General features: G+C 43.9%; 3 protein-coding genes and 1 non-coding gene across 6 annotated transcripts; 2 read left to right on the plus strand and 2 right to left on the minus strand.

The window, feature by feature from the left end:
• Nucleotides 1–117: 117 nt before the first annotated feature.
• On the minus strand, nt 118–10,847 carry LOC107219455 (ankyrin repeat domain-containing protein 35). Of its 2 annotated transcripts, XM_046745319.1 has the most exons (15): nt 10,809–10,847; nt 10,621–10,696; nt 9,489–9,790; nt 8,887–9,221; nt 7,840–8,116; nt 6,575–6,823; nt 5,820–6,253; nt 4,822–5,666; nt 3,723–4,662; nt 2,915–3,456; nt 1,913–2,239; nt 1,777–1,853; nt 1,527–1,681; nt 1,003–1,073; nt 118–935 (listed from the first exon to the last, which is right to left on the minus strand). In XM_046745319.1, the coding sequence occupies exons 3-15, from the start codon at nt 9,746–9,748 to the stop codon at nt 744–746; spliced, it is 4,704 nt and encodes a 1,567-aa protein (XP_046601275.1). In that variant the 5' UTR covers nt 9,749–9,790; nt 10,621–10,696; nt 10,809–10,847; the 3' UTR covers nt 118–743. The 2 variants fall into 2 exon arrangements, with proteins under 2 accessions (XP_046601275.1, XP_015513166.2); XM_015657680.2 differs by lacking the exon at nt 10,621–10,696 and having other exon boundaries at nt 10,809–10,826.
• A 181-nt stretch (nt 10,848–11,028) lies between these two features.
• On the plus strand, nt 11,029–11,100 carry Trnac-gca. Its single transcript has one exon. It is a non-coding gene; the product is annotated as a tRNA-Cys (tRNA).
• Nucleotides 11,101–11,445: 345 nt separating this feature from the next.
• LOC107219458 (protein YIF1B-B) lies at nt 11,446–13,566 on the minus strand. 2 transcript variants are annotated; one of them, XM_015657682.2, is made up of 4 exons: nt 13,364–13,566; nt 13,008–13,114; nt 12,583–12,921; nt 11,446–12,455 (listed from the first exon to the last, which is right to left on the minus strand). In XM_015657682.2, exons 1-4 carry the CDS (start codon nt 13,392–13,394, stop codon nt 11,910–11,912), a joined length of 1,023 nt encoding a protein of 340 aa, XP_015513168.1. In that variant the 5' UTR covers nt 13,395–13,566; the 3' UTR covers nt 11,446–11,909. The 2 variants fall into 2 exon arrangements, with proteins under 2 accessions (XP_015513168.1, XP_046601276.1); XM_046745320.1 differs by lacking the exon at nt 13,364–13,566 and adding an exon at nt 13,330–13,350.
• A 166-nt stretch (nt 13,567–13,732) lies between these two features.
• On the plus strand, nt 13,733–21,284 carry LOC107219485 (eIF-2-alpha kinase GCN2). Its single transcript, XM_046745318.1, has 13 exons — nt 13,733–14,270; nt 14,355–14,524; nt 14,594–14,855; nt 15,404–15,955; nt 16,074–16,448; nt 16,543–17,088; nt 17,192–17,349; nt 17,839–18,272; nt 18,372–18,651; nt 18,766–19,285; nt 19,371–19,853; nt 19,948–20,852; nt 20,941–21,284. The coding sequence occupies exons 1-13, from the start codon at nt 14,214–14,216 to the stop codon at nt 21,065–21,067; spliced, it is 4,869 nt and encodes a 1,622-aa protein (XP_046601274.1). The 5' UTR covers nt 13,733–14,213; the 3' UTR covers nt 21,068–21,284.
• Nucleotides 21,285–21,824: the final 540 nt, after the last annotated feature.

A 21,824-nucleotide genomic window follows, 5' to 3' on the forward strand; every position in this document is an offset into this window, starting at 1 on the left:
TACAAACATTTTTTTATAATTTCGATATCATTTCGTTGTTTTACATTGTTTTTTCTTTTTGGTTTTTTACACATTTATAACAATCAATGCAGATCGGTACAGTATTATACACCGCACAATGTTAATTCTTCATATTATTCTCAATTAATTTTTAGTACGTTACGAATAATTTTGATACCAGCATAGATTTTTTTTTCTTCTTATTATTCGATTCGTTGCTCATATGCGTGTAGGTGTAAATGTACATGTATATTATTTTTAGTTTTCCTGAACACTTTCTTAAACAATATATTTTGATTATATTTTTGTTCTCACGACATGACGTATGGGATATTGCAATGTAATAACGACCTATCAGTTATATACCGTTTTGTAAAGATAAACAGCTGACACAGACACGCAATATATCTTATATTACGTCAACTATACACATATAATATTATAAATCGTCAATCATATGGTCCCTGCAACGTATGACGTTATGATATTACTCTAAACGGATCTATAAAAATTATTTCCTATACGGGGGAAGCTTTTCTATTGTTTTTGGAAATAAGAGACAACGATTTTATGATAAACTATACCTATGTTTTATAACACGTAGCAGGCAGCATCAGCGGTGCATCATCACGTAACAACAATACCTATATTGACGATGCGTTTCGTATTCAATCGAATATTTGATTATCTTCGTAGTAAAAATTCACTGTCTCATCAGCGTTTCATTTGTAAATCGCTTATCTTTAAACGCTTTTCGCGTTCCTCTGGGACGCTGCAGCTGCGGCGCTAAGCTGTTGGGAATTTTTATTGCTAGACTTTTCTCTGTCCTGAGCGTCGCCCCGTACTGTAAACGTGACGAAGTACCGTTTGCCTCGATCTAATCTTTCCGCTGGAAGCGCGATTACCTGCTTATTCTCACCGTGGGTGACTTCGACCTGAAACATAGAAATCAATTAAGCGAATTTGCAATTCACATGAATTCAGAAGTTGTTGCCTACTTACCGTCATTTGGCCCCGTCCTCCTCGTCCCTCGATACTCGGAAGTAGATTTCCACTCCGATCTCCAACCCCCACTGTAATTACAATTACTGTACCACATTTAACCCTGTCACAGTGGGACGCTTAGTCTCCCACCTGAAAAATATCCATGTCCTAGCCTCATCACAGATTATTATTTACAACTTCAAATGCTTTTTGTTACTTTGTAAAACCTTAAAAACTCCCGAATAACAAGAATTTTGATAACATTTTCGATTTTACATCCGCCATATTGGATCGGCCATCTTGGATTTAGAAGTGATCAAATTTTGATATCAGATTCGTGATCAGCGACCCCAAAAACTCCTCGAGTAACAAAGTTTAGGAACAAATATTGAGTTGAAAAACATGTGACTGAAACGGTTAAACGTCAAGATATAAGTAGTCTACCAATATAATAATTATCATCTAAATTCGTATAATACGGGGATAATATCGTGCCGCGTTTGCGTTCTTGTGTGACTGTGCGTTTTTGTCACATCACGTACGATATGTGTAGACCGGAAGCGAAGTGTAGGCACTTGTGGCGTGGTGACAACGGTGGGTTTTCTGGGTACATTGCTTGGCGCCCGTGCACCAGTCCGGAGTCGCCGGACGTCGTTGAAGACGCCTCAGCTGCTCGTAGAGGAAAGCCTCGAAGTGCCTGGAATAGGGTTCAGTTTATAATAACCAGCTGTTGATTATCTCGCGGTACTAGAAGAGCCGCTTTGTACAAGTCGAGTGAGTATTAATCGAGACCTGAAGGTCAACGGCTGATCGTATTTGGCCACCCCCAACGTAGGCCCGGATGTTCCGGCCCTGTGGAAAGCCTCGACCTGAAGCATAAAAACCGCTTCTTGATTCTTCCCGCGTTATTATACTTGGCAATTCTCACCTGACGCTTGACCAGAACCTGTTCGTTCGCTCTTCCGTTTCTTATCTGAAGTCTCTTGAGCTCCATTAACTGGAAGAATATCTTCCTCTCGAGGTGATAACGGCGCAAACTTATCTGAACGTCCCTCGTCACCGTCTCCATGTTCAGCGCCTGCTGCTTCTCGGTGTTCGGGTAGTATCGCGACGTTCTTCGAGGTATCTTCGATATCCGCGGACTCGGCTCGATACCGCTGTCTCGACCCCCGCTGTCCCGACGATGACGAGCTCTATCCTCTTTCTTTCCCGGACTACGAACTCTCAGCATTCGGGCTCGCGGCCTGGGCGCAACCTGGGGGAAAAGGGACATGAAACCAAAGGCCCGTCGATTATTCTTTCTTCCAACATATTTTTGTATAACCCATGTGTATGGGGTGACTGACTCCACCACTACACGGAAAGAAAAATATTGTAGATTGTACATCTCCTATGGTCAATATATGGACTATGGAGGATGGAGGCTAGAAGGACTTATCTCTGCATATGAGAAGTGTCCATAAAATAGAGTACAATTAAAATGGTTTTGCTGTAGGAAAAACTTGCCACTCAAAAAAAAAAAGGCTACAGGGTAGATTGAACCCTGGTTGCTTACTAGCACCATTCTGGTGACTTGTTGAACCACTATCCGTTGCTTTTTGGGTGGATACTTTTTCAGTTTCAAACCCATATGAAATACTTCTCCTTACCTCCATCTTCCATAACATGCACAGCACTTTTTTGGAGTTAAATCTACAGTAATTCACGAACCCGATAACAAGAGTTACAATATGCTTGGGTAGATGTACCACAATTGATGTAGATTTTACCCCAAAACAGTGCTGCCCATATATTAACCGAACTAATTTAACAGATGTAAAATCTACGTTACATTTTTTTCCGTGTAAATGAACAAACTACGGATAAGTATACCTGTATACCTATAATAGTGATTTTAACAAGTTCGTTCATTCATCACTGGTTCATTTACCTGGGGCAGCGAGTCGATGCCGGATGTTCGCGATTGGCCCAATGTTCGAGGGGTTTCCTCGTCGCTTGTGCTCGGCAAGACCCTCATCACCCCGACGCTGTTGTCGTCGAGGTCAGTCTCGGGTCCCGGATACTCGCCAATCGCTTCTCGTATCTCGTTGTCGATCGCCTCTTCCTCTTCCTCTTCTTCTTCCTCTTCGTCTTCCTCGTCCTCTGGCCACTCGGGGCTCTCTATCACGGCAACGATTGCCGCGGTACGAGCCGGTGACGATTCGTCCGAGCTATCGACCCGGCGTAGAATTCCTCCTTTACCGGACGACTTTCCACGTTGTTTTGCCGTCGATGGTCGAGACCGGGATTTTTGCGACTCAGCGTTTGCCTGTGGCGATGACGAACTCTCTTCGACGATAACCCGAGACTCGGACTCGACATCGTTAACCTCTTCCACGAACTTCCCATCGTGTTCAACAAGCTCTTTTCCAGTCTTCGATGACTCGTTATCATCGGGATCCGATGATTTCGCTTTGATTTCGCCCAATCGTTCTTGAGCAGAGAATAAAGCATGACAAAATTAAGGATATTATGAATTATCCACTGCACTGCGACTGCGAATATGCAAGTCGTACCTAAGCGTAATTAACAATTATGTATATACCTTAGGGTGGTTCTTGGAAAGTTCATTTTTGAATTTCGACCAGCTCGGCCCGCAAATCGTCTTCGGATAATTAAAAAATTATGTGGAAGCAATTTGGGTGGCAAGCAGGTCGAAATTCGATAATGACCTTGTCAAGGACCCCCCTAAATTATACCTGTCACCGTTTCTTGACGCTCCTTAACGGCAGCATTCGACGACGCGACGTCGTCCACTGATTTCACGGAATCCGATTTCCGGCTATCCCCAGATCTTGATTTGCTCATTCTGCTGCCAGGCTTCGAAACAGACTTCGAATCCGACTTGCTGTCCGGCGATCCTGCGGATTTGTCCACCGCTGTACCTGGTCGACTTTTCGACCGGATCGACGACCTCAACGACGATTTACCACTTCGAGTAGGCTGATCATCGGCGGATCGTTTTTGGTCTGTAACCAGATCCTCGGATTCTTTCTCATTACTAGATTCCTCAAAAGAAATCGACTTCTTCGCTTCCAAACCAACCGAGATCTTTTCGTGCTCCGAAGCATCGCCGGATGATCCGTGTTCGATTTTCGAACCATTCGAATCGGCGGTTTTCGACTCTTCGGCAACGTTCTTCTCGGACCCTGCAGGGTCTGATTCAGTTCCCTCTAGTGTCCCCGTAAACTTCTGCGTCACGGCACCGTCGGATTCTTCGTGACTGTTTTTTCCCGCCACCTTCTCTTCACTCGAACTTGATTCCTGGGGTCCACGATCGTCCCCGGTTTTTTCTCCGGTTATCTGTTCTCGCATTTCCTCGATTCCCTTCTTCAGATCGGCCGCTTTTTGCACCAGCGCGCTCTGCATCTCGTCAGCCTTTTCCAGTATGTGATCCATCCGCGTTCTCGCCGACGTCACGCGTTTCCCTCTGCTCGAACCCGGCCGAGCCGATCGAGGCCTGGTTTTTTTTTTCGGCTCACTTTCGGAACGTTGTTCTTGAATCTCTTTCTTTTCCGCCTGTTCTTCTTCCTCTACTTCTTCCTTTTCATCTTCTTGTTTTACGTTATCACTTTCCGCACGATCCACTTCCTCTTTTTCTTTTACCGCCGCAGATTGATGATCCTTACTCGACTTTTCCTAACCGTGAGAATAAATTTCTTGTATCAAATAATCTTTCAACATCGTATACAATGAAACTTCTCATCACAACCAAGAAAATTAATGTACTATTGGACGGATATTCCCAACCAAAGGTGAGTCAGGTAAAAAGAAAGAATTACAAATTCGCCAATTTACCGTATCTCCGTTTCTCGACGAGCTCTCAATCGACGTAGTCTTGGGCGTGTCCGAGAGATGATCCTTGTGCACCATGACCGTGACGGTAACGCGTTCGACGGCTTCCTGGCTCGTGCTGTCACCAGCCTCAATTTGGTACTGCATTTTCCTTCCGCATCTACGTTCCTCGGCGTCGTTGTTCGTCGGTGTTTTCACGGGTTTCGGTGCTTCAGGCTCGCTTTTCTCGAGGTTTTCGGGCCTCCCATTTCCCTCGGCATCGTTCTGCTCCTTGGGCTTCTTCCTCACGGTTTTACGTCGCGTTTTCGACCTCGTCGACCTGATCACGGAGCTCTTTTCACCCCCGGAAGTCCGCTTCGGTTTCCTGCCCGACACTTCGACCCTCTCCGAGGTTTTCTCGACAGATTTTTTTACGATCACCACCTCGAGACTGTCCTCGCTCACGGCGCTCCCGTCGCTCTCCGTATCCTCGTCGGATCCGAGCTCCGTCGCTTCCCCCGAATGCGTGCTCGAGGAGCCGTCGTACTCGTGGTTCCGCCCGCCGGACTTTTGCTTCGCGTTTCTTTTCCGCGATCCCCGGCCTCTTCCGCAGCTTTCGCTGCGCGCCCGACGGCGCCGACTCCTCACGGCCCTCCTCGACGTCGACCTGGGCTCCTCCTGGTCGCTGTAGCTCCGACTTCCGCCTCGGTCCTCCTCGCGTTGTTCAGAGACGTCAAAATCTGGCTCTCGGGAACCTCGGTGTCGCCGACGTCGCCTGATCCTCGGTGATACGTCCCTGTCGTCCTCCTCTTCGTCATCCGAGCTTGTTTCTCCATCACGTTTTCGCGCCCGCAGCTGAGCCGCCAATTCTGTGGTTAGATTGTGAATTCGAATTAAAAATTTTTGCATTCCACTCACCATCGCAAGACATTGCACCAGGATGGTTCATTTAAAAAATTTTTGGAGTTGCACTTTAAAAAAAAAAGAAGTTGAAAAAATGAAGCACCCTACTCTGCACTCACCCTTGCAGTGTATCGTGCCTCCGATCTTCCGGGTTTTGACATGCTGCGCCGTCGTTCCACCGTGCATTTGTATCAGCTTTGCGCAGTCCCTGTGACCTCGGTAAAGAGCGGCGTCAAGGGCCGTCATTTGCCCGCCCTTCGAGGTCCTCAGGATCGCGTTAACCCGGGCTCCGTTGTCCAGAAGGACCTTGCACGCGTCCACGTGACCGTGGAGCGCCGCGATGTGGAGAGGCGTTCGACCATCGTGCGTAGCTACGTCGAGTATTCCCGGACGCTTCTTGGCCAGCCACTTTATCAATTCCACTCTACCCGAAGCCGCCGACTCGTGGGCAACTCCGCTGCCTCGCACCGTCCTCGCGTACAAGGACCCTCCGTGTTGTGCCAACAGCTTCAGCGTCTCGAGCTGACCCTTTGCTGCCGCGCACAGTGCTGGTCTGGAATTACAATCATCATCGTCTGCGCGTTTTGTCAACGGAGGTTGTTAGGGTGCGGATCAAAGTCTCGAATGGCCAAGTTCAAGTGTTTTTTAGAAATCAGTGGTTCAGGCGGACCGTCGTTACATCGAAGGTTCGAAAGTCAGAATTAGTGCTGTGCGATTGATCGATTGATCGGCAGCTACGATCGATTAATTGAGTTTTTAGATTGATCATTTTGCCTGATCGTTTTTTATTAAATATTCCGACTAATCGATTAACCGAAATCGTCTGCCTTAGTCTATGCGTTTCATTGCCAACCCCCCCTTAACTCGGACTCACGTTCTTCCCTTTCGATCTTGTCTGTTCGGGTCGGCGCCGAGTCGGAGAAGAAGCGCTGTGGCGTCCGCGTGGCCCAAAGTAGCGGCGTAATGAAGCGCCGAGCATCCGTTATCGTCGACGTGATCCGGCTGCGAACCGCACAGGTTTACCAGAGCTTCGACGCATCCGGCGTGTCCTCGGGACGCCGCGCAGTGAAGAGCGGTCAGGCCATCTTTGTCCGAGGCGCCGGCAGCCGCGGATCCTCCCGCCCTTTATGAATAAACAATAAAGTATATCAACAATTGAATTCGAGTTGCGGAATGTTTTTCTTAATATCATTATTTTCGCCGTCTACGTATCGTAGGTGGTTGCGGATAATGCAGCCGATGGTTGATGACCGATCGTTGTTATCGTCATCACGCGATAATTTTACCGGGTATGTATACCCTCGCCTGCGCATTACGCCTCATATATGTATATGTGATACATGCCTATAACGTACTGCATCCATTATGCATGTATGTATTGTACGCGCAGTGTGTACAACGGATATAATCATCGATCCGATTCTTCCGTGCAAGTAAACTGACCCGACATCGTCGAAATCGTGAAAGTCTGACTGACTTGATTGACTATTATAACGTCAATCAGAAACTTATATACCACGTTTCGTTGAGGAGTTTTATAAACTCCGCGGTTATTACACCCTTGTAACATGATGCGTAATGCAGCTGTATGGTATATATCTCAATAGCGGATCATAGATCACCGCAGCATGAAACGAATTAATTATTAAGCCGATAGACGCAATTGTTTACGGACCAATAACGAATTATTGAAAGTAACAAGTTGGCACTTCGGACCTAAGTATCTCTCTCGTGAAGTGTGAGAGGTTTCAGTTTACGGTACAGGGCTACATCTTTAAAGCTAATCGGTCACTCTGGGTGAATTTCATCCACAAACATTTTCAAAACTACTCGGAAAAAGTCCCTTAATCATGGAAACGATCCTCTTGGCGCCTTGTTTTTCGACATTTTTGTCACTATCTTTAACTTTGCCGATGTTTTACAATATTTGAACAATAAATTTTGGCCAGGCAAACTGAGAGAGAGAGAGAGCTTTTTCTGCAATTCTTAAACAATATTTATATATTTCTTTCTTTTTTTTTTAAATTTTTAAGCTCTGACTTCTGAAGCAAAATTCGACGTATAGGGTGAATTTCATCCAGTGTAACCGTTATACGATTCTACCGAGGGGTGACCGATTAGGTTTAAGTTTTGGTAGACCTTGCGAGAGCAAGAAGGGCGTCGACGCTTCCAGCGCTGGCAGCCCATAGAATTGGCTGACGGCCGTCTTCGTCCTTCGCGTTATGGTTTGCTCCGTAGTCGAGTAGAGACTGCAGCACCTTGAGACCGATCTTTTTCGGCACTGAAAGCTCCGACGGAGCCGCAGCTCCGCAGCATTGCGCCGCGTAGTGAAGAGGCGATCCTCCCCGCATGTCCGGCGTTGACGGACGCGCACCCGCGGCCAAAACCAGCCGGACGCATTCCACCTCCCCGCATACTGCGAAGTCGGGAAAGCAAAGAAATTGAAGGAGGGTTAGTGCCATGATCGGGAAGAAAGTTGATAGCGTCATGGGATAAGAAGATGGATTCGAACTAGACTTCGAAGACCAATATATTAATTGTGTCCAATGGTCCTGAAAATGTTGAATTATTCTCGCGTCCTGAAAATACTCTAGTTTAAAAATGTCCTTGAATTTGTTACGGATTTTTTACCGGACACAATCATGAATATCTTTGAAAAAATCCTAAAACGGTCGACATTTATAAATCCATTTCCTGGGGCCAGTCGAGTGGGCGGTTTTTAGTTAACACAGCTCAGGCACGGCCAGAGTTTGTATATAAGTTTTGTGTTTGAGTCACGACTTGACGTCCCGTCAATCTCGAGAATCCAATCTCGCGGATCGCGTGCAGATTGCTGATCGCCGCGCGGACCGACATGACGTAATTTCCTACGACCTACTGACCTTAGGGGCTGGGCTAGGGCTGGTATACTGACCAACTAACCACCTTGAACGCGAACCCATTTGTCGAGTTGGCGCATGGGATCTCGGTGTTCACGATCTTCGGATAATTCAAAGTTAATGGATGGAAACCCGTCCAGCGTGCGATTTATCGCTTCTTTGCAGACTTTGTAGGTATAACGCAATACCTTGCCCTGGATTCGTGATACCGTACTACTACTACTACTACTACTACTACGTCATATCCATCCCGCGTATGAAATTAACGAAATTAGGGGTCAGTAAATATGGATTATAGAATTCAGACCGGTCGCCCAGTGGAGAACGCTGTGCCCTTCGGAGTCCTTGGCATTTACGTCGGCCCCGTTGGCCAAAAGGACAGCGACGAGCTGGGCGTCGCCGGCGATGACGGCCAGGTGGAGAGGCGTGTGTCCTTCGGCGTCCGGTGCGTTCACCAATTCAGGTGCCGCCGACGCCACCGCGCCTCCCGTACCCGCGTCCATGCAGTAGTGAAGGGCGTTCCTCAACGTTCGGTCCCTGTACCCTATCGTGTCCCTTTGCTCCTTGAGGAGGCGCAGAACCCGCGATCGGTCCGCTTGTTGGCACGCGTGCATCAGCGGCGTTGCCCCCAGGTGGAGAACTCTGTATTAATGCATTATGATTCTTGTTTATTACAATTTTATCAACAAAGATCAGGTCGTTTCAGGTGTTATTCAAAGATAACGTCTAAGGTCGGTAATCGAGTCTTTTTGCAATGAGTTCGGTAAGTCTGTATAGAACGTGATTGACAGCTCGAGATCAGAGGATACGTCGGTATAACATTATTAGATTGAATCAGTTTAAGGAGACTGTACAGGTTCGAGGTTTTGAAACTGATCCCCCCCCCCCTCTTAAGTCACTCATACTGGCCTGTAAGGTCTTTCCGACTGACGATTAGTGTGATAATTATTGTTCCCCCCGTCGGCGGCATATATTCCGGGTCCAGCCGAGCCGCGGGCCCAGGGTGAATTCGGGGTCTTCAATCTCTGTCGACGATTCGGTGGCGGTGTCAACGGGGGAAGTGATATTTGTACGTGCCGGACCGGGGGTGTCTTGAATTTCGTTCTATCGAGGTGTTGCTGACTTGTGCTGTTCTGCTTTTGCGTTATCGGCGGTGTCTTAGTGTCCATCACCCATGGAGATCCCAACGTTTACGGGATCCGGATCTTCAGCTAGTGCAAATTCATCTTTTCACAATCGTAGGTACAACAGAATAAAGGCGTTTGACTGATGTCGGGTTTCAGAGGAATCGGTGCCTCAATTCTCGGTATCACAGATCGAAATGTCCTACTGCGAATCTAATCGCAGATGAGTTTAACAACTATGTAAGGACGATCTATTGTACACGGGGTGAGTCAACCCGATGCCCGATTATAAATGTACAACGATATAACCGACGGCTATGGATGGTTTGATGACCACGTGCTGCTGGATTGACCAGGTCAGCGGGTGCCATGGAGACCGGCTAACACAACACCTGGGCTCGATAAAGAACTCTAATAGCCAATCTCCACGGCAAGGTCAGTCGGCACGTGTAAAACGGAATTCTTCAGTCTCTCATATTTGCATTTACGTGATTTCGGCTGGGTGTGTAACTTGTACATAATCATCCAACGCGTCTCTATATACCGAAATAAGCATGAAACAAGGGGACTCGTAGTTCCAAATAACTGTATAACAATTATTATCAATAATTTTCACCGATTATCTATAGTCTCGTTAATACAATTCAAAGTATACGTCATCCGAGTTGTAGGTAATTTACTTATTATACGTCACGTGCAGTATTTTAATGTATAATGGATAAAAAAAATTTGCCATCCATCCTCGCGTGAACTGTTGCTCAGAATATTCTACGCCTGACTTTTCTATACTTTTATTTATTTTTTTGATAAGAAGCTGATGTGATAGTTCTGTAATAATAATCAAACTTGCATTAAATTAAATCTAAACAATCAGAATACAACATATGAATATAAATTATGAAATTTCGTCAACTTACTTTTTCCGAACGTCATGTAGCACGGTGATCGGGTCTGATTATTGTCCTTCTCGCTCTCCCCATGATGAGTTTTACACTGCGGAACGTGTAGGAAGACAATTTGATCCGACGTCCACGGTACTTAATCGTGGTCGTTCATCGCGGATTATAATTAAATAATTAAAGTAAAGGAGTTAATCATCATTTACATGTAGTACATGTGTTACTTGTCAAGATCTGCAAGCGTGGCACCCCTTTCGGCGGTCGAAAGCGCACTGGCCACCACTTGCCGCTACTTTCCGTTGTTTAGATATGAACGCTGGGGGGGAGGGAAGAATTGTCAAAGCTTATAAGGGTTGCCTGGTTACCAACCTCACTGATATCCCTCTGCCGACTTCTAGTACTTGGTGGTTCTCATACACATCAATTGGGGGTATAGCTCAGTGGTAGAGCATTCGACTGCAGATCGAGAGGTCCCCGGTTCAAACCCGGGTGCCCCCTCACGAATTTTTTACCTCCAGATTCTTTCGCTTTGATAAAGCAATACCGATCGTTGCGCCACGCTCTTTTTCTTATTTCAATAAAATTATTCAAACTTACGCTGCATCCAATGATTTTCTGTAACTTAGCTTTAAATTTTAAGTTTTAAACTATAAACTTTGTATTGGTTCGATTTATGAGGAAGAAAAGAAAAAGGACTTTTGATCAGATAATTAGTATAAATACATAACATACGTACGAATGTATTGTTTCATAGTATTATCAAATGAAATATTTCTATATTACATACATACCTAGATACATTTTTCGATAAATAAACAGTTTATCTTTCTTTCTTGCTCTCTCGTTTTGGCAACATTTTGAGTAAACTGATTACCAAGTAACGGATTTTCTTTTTTTTTTTTTTGTTTTTTGTTGTTGGGGCAGGTATTAAACGCTACGAAAAGGATTGGGATTCGAGTAACTTTGAAAAGAAGATACAAATACATGTATAAATGGGTAGAAAATTATGTACAGTATAAGATGTAAGAGAAGAGTTAAAGAAGAAGTACGTAATTCGAAAATTATTCGTTATTACCTCGCTCCTTAACACTCGCTGTTGCTCTCTTTCTCTCACTGTCTCTCTCTCTCTCGTTTATTTATATATTTTATGTTATAAAAATGCACAAGAGATTATATCAATGGGATCGATCAATTGTCATATATAAATACATAGGGCCATTTGTTTGTCACTCGTAGGCATTGTTCTAAAGGATATTAAATTCAATTAAATTTATTTATTTATCGTTTATCTTGTTATTTATATCCTCTTACGCAATAGCCGATGCCACGAGATGCGATGATAGCCACCACATTAGAACCGGTTGTATCGTAGCTACGAAGAGAATAAAGTAAAGTCTCCTTTTGTTACCGCTCGCCGAGTACGAGCTGTGGCCTTCGGGAATCACCCTCAACTTCAAGGATCTGACTAAAAAGAAGGCTAGAGATACGCTGAAGTAGGCGAGTACGACGTAGTAGCCGAATCTTTGGAACGGCAGGGAAACTAACAGCGCAAAATTTATCCCAACATATTTGTAACCGCAGTAGGCGAGCAGATCCAGCGTTTTTAAACTCGTGTCCATGTTCATTACGTAAAGAGTTATCGTGTGGACTAGCAGCTCCATTATACCCCATGCCAGTGCCGAACTCGCCAATATTCCCAACTGCTCGGGTGTAAAACGTTCCTGAGTCCCAAGCGCCAGTCCTGCGACAACTATGTACGTCAGATACGCCATTGTCGGTATGTACATGTCTGGCGCGTTCCTCTCGTACCTTGGCTGCAGCGGCGAATCTTGCTCATACTTAATCGACCAATCCTGAACGCGAAGAAAAAGTAGGCGTGTTTAAAATACTTTGCTAGTAAAAATGTATATTATATATATAATATAACTACTTCCAAAGTAACGGAAGCTATTTTCAAGCCCAAGTGCAAATTGAACTCACCGAGTGTGTGAAAGGGAAGAAGAGAAGAACCAATTTTGAAATAACATAGTCTGTGTCGACGGCGAAATAGTACTTCAACGCGGTAACAGGGACGTATTTTTCCAGCTGCTGTTTCCCTGAACCAACCAAGGCAGAACCGTACTGAACAGCCATGTTGGTGACGATGGGCTCGGCTAGTAGCTGTGTGGCGTATGGAGGACCAGGAAAACTCTCCTGACGCATTTCGTTGGGGTTATACGTCTGCTGATGCGACGGAGCTGCGGTAAATCCATAGGGCGGTGGAGGCTGCTCGGCTACGTTAAAACCATAGTCTGGCTGCGGTCCGTTGCTCGATGGGATCTGAAAATTTACAGGATTCCACAAGATTGGTAAGAACATTCGGATTTATGTTATCGTCGTTGATCTGATGACGCGCAAAGTCTCACCTGCTGCTGGTTGTACATGTAAGGACTTTGCGCCATTGGTAGGGTCGGGCTAGCGACTGCTGGCGAAGAAAGACCGACCGACGGGTCAAGCATTCGTTTCGGTTTTCCTAGCGGAGAAATTAGTCGTATTAGATGATAAGGGTTCGATATAGAATTGCAAAACATAACCTGTATACTTGCGGAGACAACTGTCATCCAGATTTGCGAGATGTTGATAGATTTAGAATGATAGAAGGAGGGATAGAGAAACGTAGGAAATATGATGATGACGTGGAGATGGGGGTGTGACGACAATTGACAATTAAGAATGAATTTACGAAACTTTTTGATTTGATGATTAATAACACTCAGCGTACCTCTGCGAGCTCCCGAGTGATTGTAATTCATGATTGTTGTTTCGGCGTATGGTTTTTGGTAGAGAATATGAACGGATTATTCGATTTCCTTATATTTACAGTTCTCTGTTTTCTTAATTCTAGTTTTGTTTTTACGAGCTTCTTCGAGCGAAGCTGTCGCCCCTTTATCGCATACTTTTTTAACAATCCACCACTATAACTACCGAAATGAAAATACTAATTTCTAGTTCCACGCGTCGGGACTCCCGTCATTCGCTGCGAATCAGTGTTGCCACCTAACGGTTCTAAAAATCCCCCATCACTGCGTGGTAACACTGCCAATTCGGATGTTGAAAACCGTGAAAACCCCGTTAACATAACCAATAGAAATGTCAAAATAATTATGCGAAACGGAGTGACCGTAATCAGATTAACAAAATAATTGAAGGACTATAACACCGGCAGAAAAACATGGCAAAATCGTTTCTTCTTTTCTATTGATTCGAAGAAAAATCATAACGAAAAGGACGCGGCAGAAACGATACAATTCAAATATATTTCATCATGTAGCAGATCATCTAACGTCTGCTTTTGATCCGCTGCTACGACGGGCTTTCGATGTTTTGTTATACCTACTTTTGATACTATCGATTTGTGAACAAATATCGCAAAAATGACCCGTCTTTTGAACAGTTTTGAATAAGGTTAGCAGCTACGACGATTGGTAGAGAAGATCGGAATAATTATTTTCCGCTTAACCAGCGGTATTTATCTAGTAACAGTTGTGTCAACAGTTTCAGTGAAAAAAAAAAAATCATAACACTGAAACCTTGGCGTTGATAAAACGCTAACTATTGCAGTTAGTTGCAATATGTCGCATGCTGAAACAAATCGAGACCGTCAACAGAACGAGCTCGAAGTATTAAAGGTAAGTTTAATTTTCACTAACAATAAGTACTTTTTCCATCGATCTCATAGTTGCGCTTCAATCGCCTCTCGTTCTATGACTTAGTCGATATTTGCCGAGGAGTTGCACGACCACAGGAAAACTAAAGGAAAGAAGAAATGGCAACCGCTGGATCTTTCCATCACTCTGACGCCTCAGAAGGGGATGTCAGGCCCAGCCGAGGTCTATGCTCAAATCGATTTGCAGGTCATCTGCAGGGATAACTATCCCGAAGAGTGAGTTGACCTAAAACGTCTCTAAAGATAGGACGAGTCATTCACGTCTCTTATTTTGTCAACTTTAAGGGTGCCTTGTCTTCTGCTTCGCAACAGCAGAGGCCTTTCGAATCAGCAAGTAGGAGTTCTTTACTCCGACCTCGAGCAGATGGCTGATCAGCTGAAGGGTCAGGAGATGATATACGAGCTGGCACAGCATGTTCAAAAATTTTTACACGATCACAATAAACCTGGATACAGCAGTTTTTATGAGGAAATGGTGTCCAGGCAGCAGGAGAAGCTGAAGTTCGAGATACAGAAAAAACAGCTGAAGGAAGACAAGGAGAGGCAGGTTCGTTGGTTCAAATCTTGATTGGCACTTCTTTTCTTTTAATTTCATTTATTCATCATAAATGGGTTAAATTGTTAAGTATGAAATATAGAAAAATTCTACGCCACAATAGAGCCAATATATGACATAGCCTAACTACAGATGTAACAGAAAAAATTATTAACAAAAATCAAACAAAGCATCAAACAAAAAAAAACTTAATCACAATTTAATGCATTTCTTGAGACCCTATTAATAGAAAAAAAGATAAAGTTTGTAAGGATCAATGCATTCATTGTGTTCCTTGCGAAGTAGTAACAGTCTGTCAATAGCAGATCTAAAATTACAATCTGCTTCATTGTTAGGAAAGAAATAATAACTGTTGTGGCATAGTTGCCTATCTTCAACGGTAAATTTGAACTTAAATAATAAAAGTGGATAGTCAATTCTACCAGTTGAGATTTTATTTTAGCAAATAATAGACTTCATTATTAACTTACTACACAAATATGGGGCGAAATTCTTTCTCTATCAAGCCAGCTCCCTAATTCTCAGTGGATTTTGAACAGGTACTTCAAGACGAGATTCAAAAACGTCAAGAAGCGCTGATGGCGGAGGTGCGAAAGCGCAAAGAATTGGCACGGCTTACGTCAGAGACAGACTCCAACTGCCAATCCATACCGTCGTCCCCGCCAGACAGACCTAGAAGATACTCGAGGCGGCGCTGTACGAGCACTTCAGAAAGCTCGGAGAGTTGCTTGTGCGAGCACAAAGGTACCAAGCTCGTCAAGTTCAGCGACAATCGGGGAGAGCGAGTCGTGTGCAGAGGGAAATGCCTGGGCCATAGCACAAAGGGCTCTGTCGTTTACGTAGGACTTGACACAACTAGCGGAGAACTATTGGCCATCGCAGAATGGTCGTTGAGGTGCGGAACTACGGAATCACTTCCGGAAACTCACGAGGCAACCGACCTTCAACACTGCCTGAAACAAATTGCCATTATTGAACAGGAGCTGAATCACTTAAACAAATTGCATCATCCTAATTTAGTTCATTATCTTCACATGAAGTATATTCAGGATAAGGAAAGCGTAGTCATATACGTTCTCCAAGAGTTTGTGGTGAGAAAAGTGATAACTTGATGATTAAATTTTTTTTCAAATGATTACATTAAAATCCGTGCAAGATACAATACAAACTGTTTAACTAACGTTGTTGTGCTTATTTTTTCTCGTCCAGGTCGGAACGACATGCTCTTTCTTCTTGACGGAGAACATACCGATGGACGTTGACACGCTGAGACATCTGGCAACTGGGGTTTTATCCGCGCTGCAATACCTACACCACAATAACGTGGTGCATAAGGACCTGCGTGAGACCAGCGTTCATATAGACAGTACAGGTGTCGTCAAGCTATCCGGTTATTCTCTGGATAAAAGACTGTCAGATATTTATTGCGCGAGCTACTTGGCCAAAAATGAACACGAATTCCCAACCATTCAGGGAAGGGGTGGAAAAAAAGCCGACATTCACAGATTCGGAGTCCTCCTGTTGTCTCTGTTGAGGGGCAGTATCGTTTCAGAGAACGAAATAGACATGGAAACCAATTTGCAGGTAGCGAATTGATGAGAAACGATGATTTAAACTTGATACCCAATTCTCGTTAATTTCTTTGAATACATTCACACGGCTGTACAATTAATTTCAGACAGATCTGAAAGACTTTTTGTCCAAGTGCCTCGTTCGCAACGAGCGGATACGATGGTCGGCTGAACAGCTGCAGGGGCACTGTTTCATACGAGTTCCAATCGAACGTGGACTGTCTCCTCCATGTCCGGATAGAAAGAAGGAGCAGAATAGCTCGGAAACCGAGCTTCCGGCCGCTGATATTCATCCCTACTCGACGGCATTGGGAGGCCAGTCGCGTATACAGAGCGAGTTTGAGGTTTTGAAATGGCTCGGAAAGGGAGCATTTGGCGACGTCCTGAAGGTCAAAAACAAACTGGATGGCGGAATTTACGCCATCAAGCGCATCGAGCTCAACCCAAAGAACATACAGCTGAACAGAAAAATAACGCGCGAAGTTAAACTTCTCTCCAGACTGAACCATGAGAATGTTGTGCGGTACTATAACTCTTGGATCGAAAGCGCCACCATAGATGACTCCTCGAGGCACAGTCAACTCACACCGGCAGCTACGCCGTCCAACAGAACAGCACCGGAACGAGGAAATAACAAAGATGAGCTGATGGCTGTTAGTTTCTTTGATTGCGTAGTTCGTCACAATTTAAATTTGCATTACCTCTGTTTCAGTTTGATTTCCATTCGTTTTCGACTTTTCCCTTTCTTGATTGTAGATGGAAAGCAATGACATTGAGAGACTCGCTCCTCCGCTACACGATGTCGAGTGGAATATCTCTTATCAATCTAGGGCGAGCGGAGTTTTGTCAGGTGACAGCGACGCCGAGAGCGAAGATAACTCGAGTGACTCTGATGACGAGGACTGGGCCTTCCTGTAAGATATTTAACGCTAGCGTGGCATGTCATTGTTTTGAAATTGATTACATAAATGTTACGGATGCAGGAGTTGATCCCGTGATCTTCTGAACATTACTGAAGGCAAGAAAATAACGAACTCCTTTAACAAAAACTCTCCAAGTGCACGTCGGACAATAAATGGGGTGGCGACAGACCGGGAAAATCGGGAATACTCGGGGAATTATGATAGACCATTGGGAAAAATATACTTTTTCTAAAAATCGTTTTGAAACTTCAGATATGCTTCGTAAATTCAGTTGAGCCAACTTTCGAAAATCGTATTGTTCAATTTCTAATTATTTTTGTGAAACGAAGCAATACTATGTGTTTTTTAGATCCAAATTTATATATTCAAGGTGTACAGCTTCTGGATATTTTGATAAAAAACCGCAAAAGTTAGGGAATTTTATTTGACCAAAATTTTTGTCACCCTGATAAATAAACACTTTTTCCCCCAAAATTCTAGCACTCGAACGAGAATAGACTCTTCGAACAGTATCGAATTTGAAAAGAACGAGTCTTCTCAGACTTCGAATTCCACTCAAGACGTGCTTGATTCCCCAATGAGGCATGTAGAAAACACAAATGATTCAGCAGTTGTTAAGGAAATACAGTTTATGTATATTCAGATGGAGTTTTGTGAAAAAAGCACATTACGAACTGCCATTGACAATAGCTTGTGCGAAGATGAGGAACGGGTTTGGAGATTGTTTAGAGAAATTGTTGAGGGATTGGCCCATATACACCAGCAAGGGATGATCCACAGGGACCTAAAACCCGTCAACATATTTCTCGACAGCAATGATCATGTGAAAATTGGTGACTTTGGTCTCGCTACAAGTAATATTCTGTCCACTTTGGCACATAACGTGGACACTGACAAGGAACTCCAGCTAATTGGTACTGAAAGGCCAATTTTGAACATTGGAAAATTTCAATAATCGTATATTTCTGCAGTTCGTTGATTAATATTTTAAAATATAAAACTTCTCATTGTAGCAGGAACCAGTTTCGATCTCGATGATGTTGGCTCGATGACTGGACAGGTTGGCACGGCACTCTACACAGCACCCGAGTTGAGTTCGAAAGTTGCCAAAGCTATTTACAATCAAAAAGTCGACATTTACAGCCTTGGCATAATACTGTTCGAGATGTGTTACAAGCCGTTGGACACCGGCATGGAGAGAGTCAAAGTTCTACTCAATTTGAGGTCCAGGGAGATAATTCTCCCACCCGAATTTACCGAAATCGACATGCCGCACCACGTGCATCTCCTTAGGTGCGTAATTTGGTATCAAATGGTTACAATTGGTACCAAACACTTGTTTCGCCTTCTAGTTCTAGTGCCATTTTTTTATCCCTGTTCCTAATTATTTTAATATAAAATTGCCAGATGGCTTTTGAATCACGATCCGAGCCAGCGGCCGACCTCTCAGGAACTGCTGACATCTGAATACCTTCCGCCTCCTCAGTTAGAGGAGGCGGAATTGCAGGAAATGGTGCGGCACACGTTGTCTAATAGACAAAGCAAGGCCTACAAGTATTTGATAGAGAGTTGCATGGCTCAGAAAGTGACGCCTGCCGAGGACATAACTTATGACATGAACCTGCCTTCGAGAGGATTCACGAGTTGCCCTGCACCAAAGATTCAGTTTCTCCAGGAGAACGTCAAGTCTAAAGTTATCGAGGTCTTCCAGAGACACGGAGGTGTCTGCCTCGGCTCCCCGTTGCTAATGCCAAAGTCCAATGAGTCCTACATGCACATGGACTCGTGCGTTAAGCTCATGACTCGAACGGGTAGCGTCGTTTCTTTGCCTCATGATCTGAGAGCTCCGTTCGCGAGATACGTTGCCTGGAACAACATCATGCATGTGAGGAGATACGCGATCGAACGCGTTTACAGGGAAAAAAAGGTACGGTAGAAATCGTAGAGAAAGAGATTTTAAGGAAATTTTACAAACAGTAAAAGTAGCGCCGAGTTTCGTTAAAATTTCTCAGGTTCATGGATTTCACCCCAGGGAATTGTACGAGTGTGCCTTCGACATAATAAGCCCAACGCCAGGCGACCTGATGGACGAGGCAGAGCTGATATTGATAGTCAGCGAAATAGCCAACGAAATCCCGCAACTGCGTGAACGGAACTTTTCTGTCCGTTTAAACCACACATCGCTATTGCAGGCGGTATTAATGTACTGCGGTATAGAGAGGGAAAAATACCATGACATTTACTCAATTCTCTGCGACGCGAGAGACGGAAAATTCTCCAAGTTTCAATTGCAGACGCACTTGATCAGTCTGTGTCTTACCGATCAGGCCATGGAAACCCTCTACAATTTGTTTGAAACGGAAAGCTCGGTCGCAAAGATAGCCAGCGTCTTGAGAACCATCACCAGGAGGAAGGGAAACGCGGCTATTCTTGCCAAGGAAGGACTTCGGGAGTTGGAAATCGTCATCGCCAATACCGAGGCTCTTGGATTAAAGGTGAAAATCTGACTCAAAATTTTTGGTCAAAACTCGGGCGAGTTTAGAAATTATTATGAATATTTATGGCCAATTTTCCTCTTCTGTATTTCAGTGGCCGATTGTTGTTGTTCCACTGTTAGTTCACAACATTCAGCAGCACAGCGGCGTGATATACCAGATATCGTGCGAGTTAAAAAAAAGACGACGACGAGGAGGTCAAGATGTGATAGCAGCGGGCGGTCGTTACGACAAGATGCTGACCTCGTTTAGACAATTTCTAGAGCGAACAGGTATGGCGGGAAAAGAGGTAAGGCAGTACGGAGTCGGGATAAGCATATCTTTGGACAAGTTGGTATGCGCGGTAAGAGAAAACTGCGAGGATATTTGCTCCGAGAATAAATTTGGCGTGGATGTAGCGGTCTGCTGCATCGGCGGAATGCAGAGGAGGGAAAAAGAGAAGGCCGAAGTTTTGCGCGAGCTTTGGTCCCAGGGGTTGAAGGTGACGTCGCTCGGACCTCACAGCGCCGAAGAAATCTCCGAGTACTGCAGGGACAATTCGATAAACTACATCATTCTCCTCAGGGATGGTGAGAATGGTACTCTCAGGGTACAATCCTGGGAAAAGGACAGATACCAGGAGCGGAAAATAAACACTCAGGATATAACAGACTTTCTTCAGCGACAGATTGATAATCCGCTGCCGATTTTAACCAGATCGGAGAGCAAGGTCAGCACGGGTAACAATGAGGTACCCGTTTCTTCCTACAATCCGGTAAAGGTTAACATAGGCTTTGTCCTGTCAGAGAAAGATAAATTGTCGGCAAGCGCCCGGAGAAGTGTAAAAAACACTATTCTTGCACAAATGACCTCCGTTTCGCAGCGGATATCGCACAAAATTCCTATCGAAGTTTTCGCCGTATTCCTTGATACGACTGTTGTCAAGACAATAATCAGTTTTTTGGATATTGACGAAAATGAAGTGGAATTTCACAAAAGTATTCAACTAATTATAGAAAAGTAAGTATTTGTGCGATTGAAAGTATGAAAAAATGTAAATATGATTGGGCGTTTTCCTTACACATGCTTATTCCTTATTTTTTTCCAGACATCCTAGGCATAAAAAGTATATAACAGATATTTGCGAAGAGATGCGAGAAACAAGGAATGAAAAATTACACCCGGTTCTCATTCTTTACAGTTTGATAGACAACAAGTACAGAATTCTCATGTAAGGAGAATTGATTTGAACCCGGTACCTGGATAAATTTAATTACAATTAAAAGAAATAAAGACTAATTTCTATATTATTTTCATGAGACTTCGTATCTTCTGTGCAAGACATTCTGCACCCCTCTCTAACCACCCAAACGCCAAAGTAGATATATCTGTAAGACTGAGGCTAATCCATTGTGCATGATCGTTATTACCAATAAACCCACATAATCAATAGTTGGGCAGTAATTTAATTCATCCATATGCAATTACAAATGCAATGACGAAACTATAACAACCATAAGGCTATTTGAAATTTTAACTTGAGAGTAAATGATGGAATTTAGAAAAATTCGCTTTAAGGTTTATTCTCAGTTATACGGTATACTTCTCATGTCCATGGCATACAAATAAGATTGCATTAGAAATAAAAGAGTGTATTCGTAGTTTGAATAATATCGATTACTTAGTTATGAGTAGAACAGTTTTATCACGTATATTATAAACTTGCACTGTACGTATATTCTACTGCTGGATTGTCAGGATTTTCATGTTCCTAATGTACAATAACGACATGATAAGGATAGTCTCAAGTTTTTGAAATGACTGATAAAATATTTCATGTTACCTAATCTTTAGCTACTGATTACTAATTAATATATCTTAAATAGATAATCGTTACGGGCGGATTATTCAGAAACTTATCATATCACAAGCCTTACGGTAGGCAACGCACACGACATTCATTACTTACAAGTCGCCTGCTTGCGCCACGCG

This window comes from Neodiprion lecontei, chromosome 7, assembly GCF_021901455.1.
Source record: "Neodiprion lecontei isolate iyNeoLeco1 chromosome 7, iyNeoLeco1.1, whole genome shotgun sequence".
NCBI lineage: Eukaryota > Metazoa > Arthropoda > Insecta > Hymenoptera > Diprionidae > Neodiprion > Neodiprion lecontei.

Bases quoted from the DNA above. Each gene is read 5' to 3' on its own strand.
- LOC107219485 (XM_046745318.1), top strand. From the start codon at position 14,214: ATGTCGCATGCTGAAACAAATCGAGACCGTCAACAGAACGAGCTCGAA. The intron at 15,956-16,073 runs GTGAGAAAAGTG...TTTCTCGTCCAG, and splicing joins ACGTTCTCCAAGAGTTTGTG to GTCGGAACGACATGCTCTTT. The intron at 20,853-20,940 runs GTAAGTATTTGT...ATTTTTTTCCAG, and splicing joins ATTCAACTAATTATAGAAAA to ACATCCTAGGCATAAAAAGT.
- LOC107219458 (XM_015657682.2), bottom strand. From the start codon at position 13,394: ATGAATTACAATCACTCGGGAGCTCGCAGAG. The intron at 13,115-13,363 runs GTACGCTGAGTG...TTTCTCCGCTAG, and splicing joins TCACTCGGGAGCTCGCAGAG to GAAAACCGAAACGAATGCTT. The intron at 12,922-13,007 runs GTGAGACTTTGC...GTAAATTTTCAG, and splicing joins ACATGTACAACCAGCAGCAG to ATCCCATCGAGCAACGGACC.
- LOC107219455 (XM_046745319.1), bottom strand. From the start codon at position 9,748: ATGGACACTAAGACACCGCCGATAACGCAAAAGCAGAACAGCACAAGT. The intron at 4,663-4,821 runs GTAAATTGGCGA...TCTCACGGTTAG, and splicing joins CGTCGAGAAACGGAGATACG to GAAAAGTCGAGTAAGGATCA. The intron at 1,074-1,526 runs GTACGTGATGTG...TTGTAATTACAG, and splicing joins GCTTCCGGTCTACACATATC to TGGGGGTTGGAGATCGGAGT.